This window comes from Doryrhamphus excisus, linkage group LG10 (assembly GCF_037039965.1).
Source record: "Doryrhamphus excisus strain RoL-2023G ecotype Guam linkage group LG10, RoL_Dexc_Guam_v1.1, whole genome shotgun sequence".
Classification (NCBI taxonomy): Eukaryota; Metazoa; Chordata; class Actinopteri; order Syngnathiformes; family Syngnathidae; genus Doryrhamphus; species Doryrhamphus excisus.
The window spans coordinates 12,286,403-12,302,848 of record NC_136366.1 but is presented as its reverse complement, the minus strand read 5'-3'; the positions used below and the strand labels follow the sequence as shown (position 1 = coordinate 12,302,848).

At 44.5% G+C, this 16,446-nt stretch overlaps 2 protein-coding genes across 5 annotated transcripts; both read right to left on the bottom strand.

Annotated features, from left to right (window-relative positions):
- Positions 1-1,354: 1,354 nt before the first annotated feature.
- Positions 1,355-8,762, bottom strand: taok3b (TAO kinase 3b). Of its 2 annotated transcripts, XM_058064588.2 has the most exons (8): positions 8,012-8,762; positions 6,499-6,735; positions 6,303-6,431; positions 6,023-6,226; positions 4,607-4,846; positions 4,308-4,520; positions 4,016-4,198; positions 1,355-2,682 (listed from the first exon to the last, which is right to left on the bottom strand). In XM_058064588.2, the coding sequence occupies exons 2-8, from the start codon at positions 6,682-6,684 to the stop codon at positions 2,521-2,523; spliced, it is 1,317 nt and encodes a 438-aa protein (XP_057920571.2). In that variant the 5' UTR covers positions 6,685-6,735; positions 8,012-8,762; the 3' UTR covers positions 1,355-2,520. The 2 variants fall into 2 exon arrangements, with proteins under 2 accessions (XP_057920571.2, XP_057920573.2); XM_058064590.2 differs by lacking the exon at positions 8,012-8,762 and having other exon boundaries at positions 6,499-7,040.
- A 129-nt stretch (positions 8,763-8,891) lies between these two features.
- On the bottom strand, positions 8,892-16,404 carry susd2 (sushi domain containing 2). 3 transcript variants are annotated; one of them, XM_058064587.2, is made up of 17 exons: positions 15,966-16,404; positions 15,695-15,893; positions 14,579-14,730; positions 13,932-14,099; positions 13,702-13,873; positions 13,421-13,622; positions 12,991-13,076; positions 12,074-12,101; positions 11,833-11,896; positions 11,627-11,761; positions 11,399-11,557; positions 11,076-11,324; positions 10,819-11,002; positions 10,187-10,281; positions 9,791-9,970; positions 9,601-9,697; positions 8,892-9,495 (listed from the first exon to the last, which is right to left on the bottom strand). In XM_058064587.2, exons 1-17 carry the CDS (start codon positions 16,024-16,026, stop codon positions 9,456-9,458), a joined length of 2,271 nt encoding a protein of 756 aa, XP_057920570.2. In that variant the 5' UTR covers positions 16,027-16,404; the 3' UTR covers positions 8,892-9,455. The 3 variants fall into 3 exon arrangements, with proteins under 3 accessions (XP_057920570.2, XP_057920569.2, XP_057920568.2); XM_058064586.2 differs by having other exon boundaries at positions 11,833-12,101; XM_058064585.2 differs by having other exon boundaries at positions 11,399-11,761; positions 11,833-12,101.
- Positions 16,405-16,446: the final 42 nt, after the last annotated feature.

Sequence of the window (16,446 nt, the reverse complement as noted above, 5' to 3'; positions counted from 1 at the left end):
TTGTATATACTGTATATTAGGGATGTAACGGCATGGTACAATGCAGCCCAGCCTAGCCAATCAGGAGTCATGGCTAGCCATTAAAGGGGACCTATTATGATCATTTTTCACACTTTGTATTGTGCCAGGGACTCCTATAGAGCAGCCACATATATAGCTTTCTAGATCTTTCAGATTCTGCACCTCTTTCTGCAGTGTTTACATAAACTTCCTCCGTCAAACCCAAATAGTCTGTTTAATTTACTCCACGCCTGGCCTTCCTAAAAGCGCTCCCGAGGACTTCTGGATATGTAGATGTGTGTGTGTAGAAAAAAACTTGCTTTCAAATGTGCACACCTCATTATCTGAAATACGGGAATGCTACATTGGAATATTTATTGGTCAGAAAAGTGGACAAAGAATGATAGGTCCCTTTTAAAGTCTCCTGTTTGGGAGCACAGGGCCTTCCGGCTGAAATACGGAAACAACCATTGTTGAGCAGAGACGGGGAATGGGAATGCACTTTGGCCAATAAGGAACTTTCATTTCCTTAAAGTCAAATAATTCAGATTTTCACTTCCTGAAATGGTTCATTTTATTTGATTTATATTAAAATTGGAATTCATTCATTCATTTTCTACCGCTTTTCCTCACGAGGGTCGCGGGGGTGCTGGAGCCTATCCCAGCTGTCTTCGGGCGAGAGGCGGGGTACACCCTGGACTGGTGGCCAGCCAATCACAGGGCACATATAGACAAACAACCATTCACACTCACATTCATACCTATGGACAATTTGGAGTGGCCAATTAACCTAGCATGTTTTTGGAATGTGGGAGGAAACCGGAGTACCCGGAGAAAACCCACGCATGCACGGGGAGAACATGCAAACTCCACACAGAGATGGCCAGGGGTGGAATTGAACTTGATCTCCTAACTGTGAGGCCTGAGCGCTAACCACTAGACCACCGTGCCGCCATAAATTTGGAATATTATGAAAAAAAATTAGTTGTAATTTTACATGAAAAAGTAGTAAATTTATGAGGAAAATATTGTTTGCTAAAATGTACATGATAAGAAAAACATTTTTTGTGAAAGAAAAAAACATGCATATGTTATAAATGGGCCGAGTGGTTAGCCCGCAGGCCAGACAGCTAGGAGACCAGAGTTCAATTCCACCCTCGGCCATCTCTGAGTGGAGTTTGCATGTTCTCCCCGTGCATGCATGGGTTTCCTCCCACATTCCAAAAACATGCTAGGTTAATTGGCCACTCCAAATTGTCCATAGGTATGAATGTGAGTGTGAATGGTTGTTTGTCTATATGTGCCCTGTGATTGGCTGGCCACCAGTCCAGGTTGTACCCCGCTTCTCTCACCTGAAGACAGCTGGGATAGGCTCCAGCACAACCGCATGAATGAATGAATGTATTTATTGGAGAATGAGCTGCTTTTACTGTTTTGTAAAATAAAAACATTAAAACTGTTTTATGTTTAGCATTTGATGAACCTGAACTATGATGATGGCGTACCGTTACACCACTAAGATACAGCGGTGTGAAAAAGTGTTTTTCATCTTCCTGATGACTTTTTTATTTTTTTCCACGTTTGTCACACTTAAATGTTTCCAACCATGCTACTAAGAATATTAGCTTTAGGTAGCGATCACTTTTCCACAGAAGGCCATGTATGTAAGTTGGGAGTTTTTTGTCACTAACAATATGTGCGTGATGATCTGAAACATTTCAGTCTGACAAACGTGCTAAAAAAAAAGAAAGAAATCAGGACACTTTTCCCACACCGATGTATATATAAGTATATACATTAAACATGGCGCTTGTGTTTTTTTGTAAGGTAACCAAAAAGAAAGCTATGACCACTTTATTTACAAACAGCTAAGATCTCTGACAGATTCATGCGTCACTTCACAACCTGAATGTGTCCTTAATAAAGTGCATGCAATAAGAAGCGAGTGGAGATGTCGGCCAATCAATCATTGTGATGGACTTTAGTCCTGCAGTGATATTCACATTCTGATGGTTAAATGCACGGTAAAGGAAAAGAAAGGAGAGAAAGAAGGGTGGGGGAGGGTTCAGGGGTAGCTTAGTAATAATAATAACAATAATAATAATAATAATAATAATAAAAACACCACGGTGGGGGTGGTTGGGGGGCGGGCGGGGTTAGTCCGCAGCTCACATTCCACATTGTCCCTCCATGTCACACACACATTACTATGAACATGATGGGTTTCTATTTAAACATATCAAAGTGCCCATTTTACCAAAATGTTTTCCTGAAGTATTCAATTCATACCAAAAAGGAGTGACGGGGATGAGGTGGGGTGGGGCGGGGCGGGGCGGGGGGGTTGACGGAATATTCTCTATAATCCATCCTCGCCGGTTGATTCTTGTGTCGTCACAAAAGAAGTGTCTCATTGCACGCCTGCGTCCCGAGACATCTGAGAGAAAAGAAGCGCATAAAGTTATCCGAGCAAACAACAACAACACTGGTGGTGAAAAAAGGGCGCCGCCATGTTGTCCGGTTTCATCTGTTGTCGTCTTTGGGGAAGTCCAGAGATCCCAGGCTTCCGAATCCCAGGCTTCTGCTCTCGCTGTCGAACGTTAGCATCTCCCGCTCCTGACGCTCCAACAAGTGTTTGATTCTTTCTGAACGGTCCTTCTGGAGCGCAGCCAGTTCCTCTTCAATCTGTCAATGAAGGCAAAAAAACACATTAATTCATTCATTCATTCATTCATTCATTCATTCATTCATTCATTCATTCATTCTCTACCGCTTTTTCCTCACGAGGGTCGCGGGGGTGCTGGAGCCTATCCCAGCTGTCTTTGGGCGAGAGGCGGGGTACACCCTGGACTGGTGGCCAGCCAATCACAGGGCACATATAGACAAACAACCATTCACACTCACATTCATACCTATGGACAATTTGGAGTCACCAATTAACCTAGCATGTTTTTGGAATGTGGGAGGAAACCGGAAAAAACCCACACATGCACGAGGAGAACATGCAAACGCCACGCAAAAATGGCAGAGGATGGAATTGAACTTGGGTATCCTAGCTGTGTGGCCTGCACGCTAACCACTCGTCCGCCGTGGCAGACTGCTGCCATGAATGTCTATATAAAAAACAAAAAAAAAAAACACAACAGAATGCCTCCTTTCATTTAACCACCAAGTCGAAACACATTGACAACAGCTGTGGCTGTAGGCAACCTCCTGATGTAGTAGCAAACTCTGGGGACTATGTTGAGTGGAGAAAACCCACACATGCACGGGGAGAACATGCAAACGCCACGCAGAAATGGCAGAGGGTGGAATTGAACTTGGGTGTCCTAGCTGTGTGGCCTGCGCACTAACCACTCGTCCGCCGTGGCAGACTGCTACCATGAATGTCTATATAAAAAAACAAGCAAAAAACAAAAACACAACAGAATGCCTCCTATCATTTAACCACCAAGTCGAAACACATTGACAACAGCTGTGGCCGTAGGCAACCTCCTGATGTAGTAGCAAACCATGGGAACTATGTTGACCGGAGAAAACCGGAATGTGGGAGGAAACCGGAGTACCCGGAGAAAACCCATGCATGCACGGGGAGAACATGCAAAATCCACACAGAGATGACCGAGGGTGGAATTGAACCCTGGTCTCCTAGCTGTGAGGTCTGCGCGCTAACCACGAGACCACCGTGCCGCACAAAAAAACACATGTGAGCATAAATATTTACAGTGTCCTGCAGGGTGTGTATGTTAGCTTGATGCTAGCTGAGCAGTTAGCCGTGCTGTGTAGTACAATATAACTGGAGAGCTACAGTTTTTAAAGTTTTCCTTTCCAATTTCTCATGCAATCCGAGTCATTATTATTTCATTCACTACCAAAGACGTTTTTTTGCTCTCAAAGATGTAGATCTTTTATGTTTTTTTGGCACCAAGAGGTGATGACTAACACCACCATAAAAGAGATCATGTTTGGTGATCATTATTTCTCTTTCCAGAGGTCCGCTACCAAATACGGCTCCTACCTTCTGCTCAAGGTGGGCCCTGCGTATGGAGACCTTCTGTTCGAGTTTCTGCTGCTCTCGCTCATGTTGGGTCTCCATCTGTGACTTGGTCTTCATCTGGTAGGCGTCCAACAGCTCCATCTCCTGCTTCAGCTGCTGCTGCAGAGCTTGACACTCTGTTTCCTGCTCAGCGTCCAATCTCATCTGGACCCCGAAGTACAAGCAAGGATGAAGATACATCATCATGATGCTCCTTTACATGGAGACGTAGCGAAGCAAGCTTAAAAAAAAAAAAAAAAAAGATTCCTCCTACCGCTTGTGATGCCATCATCTCATTGATGCTCTGCTCGTACTGCTCAGCCAGCACCGCCAGCTTGCGGGTCTGCTCCTCCTTCAGCCCCTTCAGGATGCCCTTATGATCACCTTTGGGTGAAACCTCCAGCTGATGGTTACGAAGAGCTTTGTACTGCTTGTTCTGCACCTTGCACGTGTCCTGGAACTGTTTCTTGATCTGCATCTCCAACGTCTGCAGGGATCCCAAGGAGAAACCAATCAGTAAAAGTATAGTTACCTCCAGACCAAGTATCAGTAGACACTGGTATCCATGGTCACCTTCATGTTCCTGGGCTGCTGACGCTGTTCCAGTGTGTGTTTTCGCTGTAGTTCCTGCTGCCGCCGGTTGTTGTACTCCTCTTGGTTCTCCAGCTCCGTTTGGTGCTGCAGGCGCATGAGTTCCACGCGCAGTTTTTGCAGCATGTGCAGCTGCCTGTGCTCAAGATCCTGGGTGCCCTCGTCCTGCCGGATCATCAGGGCATGCTCCATCTCCTTCTGGGTCCTCTTCTTGTTCAGCTCCTTTTCATGAACCATAAAGTGACACAATAGTTCATGTATGGAAGAACATGTCGTGTGTCATATCATGATTTATTAATGGTAGCTGATTGCTGTTTGAATCCGAGGAAGAAGACCCACAATGTTAGATTTCCAACACCACTGATATTTACCCATATCAATTTATTAATATGATTCTTTTGAGGTTCATTTGACCGTTTTTGGAAATTGAAATGGAGGGGTATAGTGACAAAAAAAGGCCTACATGCCCACACCAAAAGTATTAAAACCAATATTTTCATGGATGAGGAAGCCCAAGAAGGTAACCAAGACATGAGAAGCAAATTTGATGGTAACTTATTGTTTTTAGTGTATTTTATAGCTGATTTAATACATGGGTCAAAACCGACCTGTTAACATAAGAGATGAAACCAGAAAGCTAACACAAGAGGATGGTTAAAGATCTTTGACTGCTGTTTTTAAGGAGAATCTTTGACGAGCATTTCTGAAGTAGATACATGAAGAGACGTTTTTTTATATATATATATTTTGAGGGGGCGTCACGGTGGTCTAGTGGTTAGCACGCAGACCTTGCACATCTCCTCCAATAACGGTACAACGTTTAGTCGAGCCGGAGCCTGGCTGTCAGGTATGATTTTATTATTACTATTAATATATTATATATTAATATATATATTAATATAACATATGAAGAAGTGTGACGGTGGTCGAGTGGTTAGCACGCAGACCTCACAGCTAGGAGACCAGGGTTCAATTCCACCCTCGGCCATCTCTGTGTGGAGTTTGTGCATGCGTGGGTTTTCTCCGGGTACTCCGGTTTCCTCCCACATTCCAAAAACATGCTAGGTTAATTAGCGACTCCAAATTGTCCATAGGTATGAATGTGAGTGTGAATGGTTGTTTGTCTATATGTGCCCTGTGATTGGCTGGCGACCAGTCCAGGGTGTACCCCGCCTCACGCCCGAAGACAGCTGGGATAGGCTCCAGAACCCCCGCGACCCTTGTGAGGAAAAGCGATAGAAAATGAATGAATGAATGAATATATTTTGAGGAGCTTTGACAGCGCGTCTGTCATCTTTTTTGGTCCAAATGGTCCAAAACTGTTGAGGGTACCATCCCACTGACAAGCGACTACTACCCAGCTGTGAGTAACGTGGATGTACAGGAAGTAGTACGTACCTCTCGCAGTTGCTCCTGTTCAAACTCATGCTTCCTGACCAGACTGCGGCGTTTGAGCGACCGGCAGCTGCGCTCGTAGACGAGCCTCTGCTGGGCCAGCAGGTGAGCTTCCTCCTCAGCCTGAGAGCGCTGTATTGTTTCTTTGTGCCTGGACAGACGCTCGTGCTTCTCCTCCTTGGGTGTGCAAGGGTCCTCGCTCATCTCCTACATCATGGAACAAAGACAACAAGTTGGGTTAATATTCCGCTGATGTGGATAGCGGTCGGTGTCCATGTTTTACTTCTTTGATCTTGTCCTTGCAGAGTCTATACTCCTTCTTCTGGTTGTCCAAAAAAGACGTCAGCTCTTTCTTTTGCTGAGCAACAATCTGTTGCTGGATCCTCCTCTCCTCGGCGGCGACCGATTTCATCTGTGAGAACGACATCACATCATCACCAACCAAAGTTCACTTCCATCTTCGTCCCTCCTGTATCCACCTCCTTGTCCGTTTGTGTAGCGTGCCGTTTGGCCAGCCTCTCCAGCTCAATGTAAGTGTTGTTGGCCTGCGTCTCCAGTTCCTTCTGCAGCCGAAGCCTGTGCTCATCCATCTCGGCCTTCAGCCTGTTCTCCAGGGCGATCAGCTGCTTCTGGTGCTGCCGCCGCATGCGCTTATACCCAGACATCTGCTCCCGCAGCTCAAAGTTCTGCTCATGCTCCTGGATCTACCTGATGACCTGGAACACAACACCGGGGGGGAACAGGAGCTGAAACAAACGCAGCCTTGTCCGAGGTTAGCCAACATGTCACATCATAGGTTTCTTGTTAGAAGCAAGTACATCCCTCACATTTCAGCGAATATTTTTACTATATATGTTACAGTACACGTTGGAATTCATGTTTCAACTCTGGCAACCACAGCTCCCTAGTGCCAGGAGCACTCATGCAGCCCCAGACCAAAATGTAACCTCCACCATGCTTGACTTAAAATAAGATACCGTTGGTTTGCTACTCCGGTGGTCGAGTGGTTAGCGTGCAGACCTCACAGCTAGGAGACCAGGGTTCAATTTCACCCTCAGCCATCTCTGTGTGGAGTTTGCATGTTCTCCTCGTGCATGCGTGGGTTTAATCCGGGTACTCCGGTTTCCTCCCACATTCCAAAAACATGCTAGGTTAATTGGCGACTCCAAATTGTCCATAGGTATGAATGTGAGTGTGAATGGTTGTTTGTCTATATGTGCCCTGTGATTGGCTGGCGATCAGTCCAGGGTGTACCCCGCCTCTTGCACGAAGACAGCTGGGATAGGCTCCAGTACCCCCGCGACCCTTGTGAGGAAAAGCGGTAGAAAATGAATGAATATTTTGCTACTCACTATTCAGACCGTGTGTTGCCAGTAGAGCTGTACAGCTTTACAAGCCGTGCACTGACTACTCTAAAGTCGATCCCAAGGTTCATTTGTACACAGTACTGTCCCTTGGGAAGAAATTTAAATGTGAGGGTTGTGCTCACATTTCATGCAAACAATACAAAAGAGTAAAATCGAGGTGGAAGATGACATTACATTTTAGTGAGAATCTGGATAAAGGTGCATTTTACATCACTATGGTCACCAATAGGAAGTAGCCTTCTTACTAACAAACAGACGCATGAATTGAAAGCGCAGTCCTAATCAACATTTTTGTTAACATTTTGGCCTGGGGGGGTGAGGGGGGTCTATAAGGTGATCAAGGTGTTATATTTAAACATAGGTGATGAACGCAATGGAAGGAAGCTGACAATGGGGGGAAAAATGACATCCATTAACAGGATCTGGTTGCCATGACTACGGATGGATGTAGTCATGGCATGGCGCGCTTGTGTGTGTGCGCGTCCCCCCCCCCACCACCACCCTCGCTTCCTCACCCCCTGCTGCCAGCACACACACACACACACAACACACACACACACCTACGTTACACATTTTTGTCATTCTTGGATACAGTCGATAGAGGTGCGTGTGCGTGTGCGCGTACCAAAGATGCTGATATGACGTTGACGGTGTGTTCGCGGGTCTTGCAGCAGTGTCGCCACCGGCTGTGGTGAGAAGTAGGCCGCAGCTCTGGCCCGCTGGAGTGCTCGTACACGGCCTCATCCCTCACGCAAGCATGCTCCTGCAGGGGGGAGGAAAAGGAGCAAACCGCGGTGGGGCCCGGTGCTTCTCAGGCCCTCTCGTATGGCCGCCGCCGCCGCCGCCGCCGCCGCGAGTACCCGATGTCCCTGAATGCAGCACACCTCAAGCCTCACACGCATCCTTCCTCAGCTTCAGCAAGGAGTCCTTTTTCAGCCGAGAAAAGGGCATCGCCACACAAATGCAAAACAAAAAAAAGGTGGCGTCTTGGTAGCGTCCCCCCCAAAAAGAAACAAAAACAAAAAGAGAGGAGGAGGTGCGAGGGGGGGTGCCAATTACGCAATGCCTACCATTGATAATCGGAGAAAGATGTGATGTAATTTACTGCCACTCTTGTGCTCCGCGAGACGCTGAAGAGGAGCAACCCTCCTTTCCCCTTGTGACGATCCACCGTGGCATGTTGAGGAGGATGGTAATGGGATAAGGCACGTCCGAACATGCTTCTTCTACGTCTGCTTCCAAATGTGCCCCCCGATGGTGCGTTTGTGTGCCACTCGGATGTGTGTCCTACATTTAGAGCGCACTTGGTCATGGTAGGTGGTTCTCTTGCCTCCTATTCATCTCTTCTTTTTGTGCCTGTCCCTCTTCTACACTCCCCCTTCCTTTAAAGAGACACTACAATACTACAACCTCCTGCTCTACCGCCACCTCCGACTCACTATTCAAAATGTTTTACACTCACTATAGTATGCACTCAACTCCACGCAAGTCCACGGTGTCCTTCAAAGCCTTATGTGTCTCTGTCCATGGTGCTAATGACAACCTATGCTGCCCTGCATGCTTCTAGATAGGTCGCTGTTTCACGTTGAATAAAAGACTAAATAGTGCAAGAACCCACACGGGTTTGGTGAGAATCTGGATAAAGGTGCAAGTGTGATAATTCATTTGTTCGTGTTGGACTATGGAACATCAATGGATCTGTCCACAATCGTGTGTTTATTGTCCTGCCTGAAGCAGGAATTAGTCAGAAACAAACTCAGCTGAGCAACACAACATTCAAGTATTGTTATCTGATAAACAATGAGTCACTACAATCATAAAGTAATTACACAATCACTTAACGTGACGATTTTAATGAACTTTCATCTGTGTTTAAGGACCAGACTTCACCAAACAACACAATGTAGCACATCCACTGTACATACAAATCTGTTGATACTATATAAAGATGTGCAGTAAATAGTAGATAATAATGAATTGTAGTTTAAGAGAAAAATAGTCTGATTTTTTTTACTGTAATATGAGTTTCAGGAAATATTGTATTTAATAGCATGTAAACCAAATCCTGCTTAGAGGGCAGTATTTGTAAATGTCTCTTTTGATTGTCCCCTGAAAATAGACATATACCAGACATGCAAACAACAACAAAAAAAAAAACAAATAAACACATCAGAAGACAAAATGGTGATCCTTATCCATAATATAATACTTTACCTTTTCCGTCTTCGGGAGTGGAGAATAAGCGTTGTTATTATTATAATTAGTGTGACAGCACCGATTACTGAACCAGCGACAATGCCAGCAATATTACCTATAGAAAAAAACACAACAGGATGTCAGGATGGATGCCAATCCAAAAGAAAAAGCCCATGTTTGAATCATTCACTCATTCTGGAAAGCATACTTGAAAGCACGCAGCTTGTGTCCCCTCCAGACCAGTGCCCGTCCCCCTCGCAGGTGCGTTCGACGGACCCTTCCAGCGTGAAGCCATCATTGCAAGACAGTCGTACTTTTGCCCCTTCCAAGTAGGTAGTACCTTCCTTTTTGCCATTAGGTGGCGGTGCAAGCCAGCCACAAGAAATCACTGCACACATTAATATATAGAACAAAATATATGTGGGCAAAAAATGACTAATCTCCTCTACTGCTTTTCTTCCTGACACTCACACATACCAGTGACCTTAAGCTAAGACACGTAACTAATCAAATATGATGAACGAGGGTCCTGTATAAGAGGTATCGTCTTATATTCTATGCTGTATATGTAATATGGTAAATAGGACCTTCTCATGACTCTCACCTGACTTTAAGTCCTCCACGAGAGAAATGTGACTCTGAAAAGATATTTTGGTGGCATTTCCCAGTTTGGGATCACGACCAACAAGAATGTCATACCTTCAAAAAAAAGACCATGGGTTAAATAAAACTGTTGTATCTCACTGTGTGAAAAAGAAGTTGAGTTAGAATACAACTTTGTCTCTATTTGGTCTTGCAACATGGCTGTAAAGTGTATTTTCTTTGTCCTAGTTGATTTGCATATTGGTCATACCACCTCGTACTTCGGTACGAGGTGCATTATTAAAAAAAAAAAAAAAAAAAACTTAAACTGTATTATGGAAAGCAGGAAGTGAAAAAATGTAACAGTTACTGATTGTAAAAGTACCAGATGTAGGGGTAGGATTTAATAAGCTTTGCTTCTTCCTACTCCTTTTGGACATGTGGAACTGTGAACTGATTATGGGATGCATTCAATTGTAATCTGATGCATGTTCAAATGAAATAAAACCATTACCATTACCATATTTTCAGCCTAGCTTTCATGCGTTTTTGAAGTGAAAATCATAACCAAACGGTGTAGCGTACCAAAATGAGTAGACAAGTTATAAAGCTAATTACAGCTGGCACAATTAAGAAACGTCTTTGTCCTCCTACTTGCAGAACTGCGAACCGTTCCCAGAACAAATGCCAAACGTAACGTTGTAGAATGGATCTTCCGGGTTCTCGTGGATGGAAAACTCTGGAATAAAGTTGCGGTCGTGCCTTGGGGAATGGTAATAAGTGTCCAAAAGGTATTTGGAGTCATACGTAAACAGGGCAGAGGTGTTGGATACCGCCCCTGAAAAACAAAACCACAATTGACTACTACTTAGATGCATGCTATGAAATTATACAGTACTGGAACGTCTTACAGCTGGCCCCGAAGTTGAACACCTCCTCTGGGTTACTGTAGTTTGCCACCAGCTGACCATTGCTGAGAATAAGGTCATCCATGGCATTGTCGTTCATGTTTCCCAACAATCCCTCTGTAGAGTTTTGGAATTCTTCCGGCAGGAGGATGGTAGCGGTTAGGGTTTCCTCTCTGAGCCGCACCTCCACGCCGGCGCCGCTGGGGAACATAACCGTCACATTTGTAGCCACCGGAGAAAACACAAACACACCTGGAAGATATATTTGGAGAAAATATAGCACTTTAATTGTTTAAAAATGCAAATGTTTCATGTGGAAGTCTCACCATTGAGGTCCATCCAGCTCTGCTCAGTAAATACAAGACCTTTTTGATTTTGCAGCACTTGAAGGCGGCTGTGACCATGTAGCAGTCGCACCTCGATGACGTCAGAGGACGCCTCTCTCATGGCGACGGATGACAGTTTTGTCGCGTTAATTGCCGTTCCTGTGAACGAGTCTGTAAAATCAATATGATGCTCCTGGCAAACAAACGTTTGCAGCATGCTCCGCTCACCGTTGACCGGCTCGGTTCTTCCTTGGATTGTCAGTCCTTTCCCAGCTGACGTCAACAAACTGTACTCGCCTTTGCCGTTGAAGGAGTAGCTGAGCCCATCGAAAGTTATAAAGTGTGGGTCTCCAAACACCACAGCTGATGATAGACATTGATGTTTAGTGCTGATCTAACACAGTTGATAAATAAGAGCAAAATAAAATAAATACCTGAGCTGGGAGGTTGGTAGCGTCTACAGTCACTGGATGGCCTGTGTTTAAAGTAATAGTGGCAGTTGTCGGACCACAGGCAACAGTAGTAGAAACTGAGGACGTCGTAGACCCAGTGGGACTGTCCGGGGACCCGTGGGGGTTTCCTGTAAGGAGGCGAGCCCCAATCGTGGGCTCGGTCTGGGGTGCTGCCACCGATTGAGTCTGCCGTCAGGACCTGAGCGCCGCTGCTGTCATAGCAACACTGCTGCCCCGCCGCATACTTGGGGCTGGTGATATGAGGGCCAGACAATACAAATTTCATCACCAAAATGTACACTGAATCCCAACGTGTCAGAAAATGCTAACAAAAGGATGCGAGAAATACATAACAAATGTGTGAGAGTCTTCAATTCATTCTTTTTTTTTCCTCTTGAGATTTGCAGTGACTTAATCATAATATGACATAAACTTCCTTTATTGTCATTGCACAATAACACAGCAGTGAAATTGCCAACGAAATGTCATTGCCTGACTCCCGTATAATAATAAATAATAATAATAATAATGTGGAAAATAAATAGATTACATCAAATATGAACAACAATGTACAGCATAAACAGTAAATTGTACAAATAATTAAAATAATTTAGAATAAATAATAATAATTTAGGGCGGCACGGTGATCAAGTGGTTAGCGCACAGACCTCACAGCTCGGAGACCAGGCTTCAATTCCACCCTCGGCCATCTCTGTGTGGAGTTTGCATGTTCTCCCCGTGCATGCGTGGGATTTCTCCGGGTACTCCGGTTTCCTCCCACATTCCAAAAACATGCTAGGTTAACTGGACACTCCAAATTGTCCATAGGTATGAATGTGAGTGTGAATGGTTGTTTGTCTATATGTGCCCTGTGATTGGCTGGCCACCAGTCCAGGGTGTACCCCGCCTCTCGCCCGAAGACAGCTGGGATAGGCTCCAGCACCCCCCGCGACCCTCGTGAGGAAAAGCGGTAGAAAATGAATGAATGAATGAATGAATGAATAAGTTTTGCGTGTGGGCAGGTAGAGGGGCTTATTTGGCATTGAGCATCTCACAATCATAAACTCATGCTGACCCCTAGTGGTGTGGAGTGTGTACTATGACCCGTACGCTTGTATTGAATGTTATTACTCGGCTCACCTGGCTTGTATGGCTCTCACACAGTGAACGCTACCAGGGTGGTAAGTACACACACTTCCTTTCTCCATATCGCAGCCGTAATCAGTCTGATAAAGGACATAAAGAAATAAGCCCGAGTGAGACCTCTCCTCGTACCAGACAAGAATTAAAAGGCTATGACATTATGCCATAAACTCATAAAGTGGTAACATTAAACTTGAAGGACATTTAATATGTCTACCTCTACCATCCTATCTCTCATTGCTTGCTTGACTGTTGAGAGAAGTGGAACTCGATCAGTCAACTTTCACGTTTCATGACACCTGCCGGCCCCAAGCTAGTTAGATTTTGGCTAACATGCTTCCAATACACTAAGAACTTTAATTTGGACTTGTCAATGATTTTGATGAACAGAAGGTCAATTAAATCAGTGTATCTTGACAGCACTTACATGGAACCTCCCTGTGTCAGCTCGGGCTTGAGCCAGCGTGCAAGGGCAGTCGATGATCTCGCTGAGAAAGTTCGGCAGCTCGTTTTCTAGCTGGTCCCACGCCACGCATTTTTCCAGGGCCCAAGCCTGCGAGTCCTTCCTGAACTTCTCCTCCAGGTGCCAGGCCAGGGCGTGGTCCTCTGTCCATGCAGCTTCCACATTCCTGGAGTAGAAAGGAAAAAGGAAATGTAGGGAAAAAGCTATGTAAATATGTACGTATGATATGACGTTCATGTGCACACCACATGCCATCATGGTGGCCGCTTGAGCTGACACGGACTGCACCGAGCTCCCAGCTTGAGAAGTAAGGAGATGGTTGTGGCACAAAGCTAAAGGCGCCGTTGTTGGGTTGATCTTTTGCAAGGGAGTACAGATACTTCCATTCTGCCAGCCACTGCTCCGAATAGGGTGCTCCTGCAAGGAGGCGTTTAGTATTCCCCCACCCCTCTCTCAATGATTGCGGCAGACTTACCCGTCTCTCTATAACCCCACAGCTCAATGTTGACTCTGTCTGCTTTGACCAGTGAGGTGTTCCACGTCATCTCCAGGGTGCCTCCGACATGAGGTGTACCATAGTACTGCCATTTTGTTGAGTTGTCCAAAATGGCTTTGAATTTCGAGTCTAACTTGCCTGTATGTACTGTTGGAACACATTGGAACAACATCTCAAACTCCACACCACTAGGGGTCACACTTTTTCCTTCATTCATTTTCTACCGCTTTTTCCTCACGAGGGTCGCAGGGGTGCTGGAGCCTATCCCAGCTGTCTTTGGGCAAGAGGCGGCGTACACCCTGGACTGGTCGCCAGCCAATCACAGGGCACATATAGACAAACAACCATTCACACTCACATTCATACCTATGGACAATCTGGAGTCGCCAATTAACCTAGCATGTTTTTGGAATGTGGGAGGAAACTGGAGTACCCGGAGAAAACCCACGCATGCACACGGAGAACATGCAAACTCCACACAGAGATGGCCAAGGGTGGAATTGAACCCTGGTCTCCTAGCTGTGTGGTCTGCGTGCTAACCACTCGACCACCGTCACACTTCTTGATATGTTATATTAATATATATATTAATATATAATATATTAATAGTAATAATAAAATCATACCTGACAGCCAGGCTCCGGCTCGACTAAACGTTGTACCGTTATTGGAGGAGATGTGCAAGGTAACCCATCCAGTCTGATACAGCAGGGGGGCGATGCAGTGACCCCGACCGCTTTCATCCACATAGCCCACAGTGTCGGTGTCACTATTGAACCTGCCAATAAATGACAATTAACAGTAAAAACAGTTTTGTCGCTCCAGTGGAGCCTCCAAGTTGTTCTAATGACAATACCATTGTTTACATAAATTTAAGTGTATTGTGTAATGTAATTTAGGTCACATTTTAACATTTATAACTGTCTAAGTTAAAAAAAAGTAATATTACATAAAACTCAATCTCACAAAAGCGCCATAATCTGTCAAAATGTGCATGTTTTCTGAAGCATTTTGACCATAAACCGTACAGTACACTGCAAATATCATTCATATGTCCTCATTTTTTCACATAACAGTAGGAAGAGCAACACTTCATGCTTAGAGGGTGAAGCACAATCACAGTTCTAGGGTTATCATCATCATATTTGTCATCACAGGCATATTCTTTACAAACATATAGAGCAGGGGTGTCAAAATACAAATAATTAATACTAATAATGAATACTAAGACCAATCTGTTTCAGTATGCCACCCTCGTTGGAAAGCACCCCTGCATTAGAGGTTCCACTGTAATGGTAATGGTTTTGTTTCATTTGAACATGCATCAGATTACAATTGAATGCATCCCATAATCAGTTCCCAGTTCCACATGTCCAAAAGGAGTAGGAAGAAGCACAGTTTATTAAATCCTACCCCTCCATCTGGTACTTTTACAATCAGTAACTGTTACATTTGTTCACTTCCTGCTTTCCATAATACAATTTAAGGTTGTTGTTTTTTAATAATGTACTTGATATGAGGTGATATAACCATACAATGGCATAATGTGTACCATAGTAAGTGACAATATATAAAATATATAATATAAAATTATATATATATATATATATATATATATATATATATATATATATATATATATATATATATATATATATATATATTATAAAGCACATCATGACTGGTTCAAGATTCTTCTTCTGTAGTTAGCGGATTTGTGCACATAAGACAAAAAGCCATACCTGCATACAATGTGTGAATCGTTGTTAAAAGTTGCATCAAGCACAAGAAAATCCACCCCACCCAAAATAGAGCCAGAGTGCGGAAAGGTTTCCACGCAGAATTCCTTATAGTCAGTGCAGCAGCTCTCCAGAGATATGCACGTCGGGTGGCAGGAACATGAGTTGGACATTTGCCCACATTTGCCCTCACAAGACTGCCCTGGAGAAGAGAAATACAGGAATATTTAGTGTTTTGTTTTCATATTTTATTATTATTATTTCAGGTACTTACCAAATGTCCCGCTGATACGTGAAAGCAGAAGAACGAGCGTTAACGCGGTTGCTTTTTCCATCTTTTGTTCCTATGTTCCAGCTATATGCTGATTCAACTCAACATCATCATAAACCTTGGCCGCTGATTGCAGGCGTCTCCAAAACTTGGCCAATCATCAACCCGAGGTCATCATGATAAAACACTCCGCTGTGTTTACAAGCAGGGCTCAAGGAGGTCAGAATATTCCAGACGTTGATACGGTGCATTAACGTGCATCGTCTCCGGTTTTGCTTGTCGACTTTTGACCACTCCTCCTGAGCCTTAAAGATGAGAAAGTCATGACAAAAATCCTTACTCAGGTTTTTTTTAATGATCACAGGACCACCTTTGACTCTTAGTTATTTGTGGGGGGGTTTTCCACACTGGATATCTTTCACGTTCCAATGGTTATTTTAAGATAGCGAGGCAGCATACGGCCACGAGGGGGCAGTGCTACACC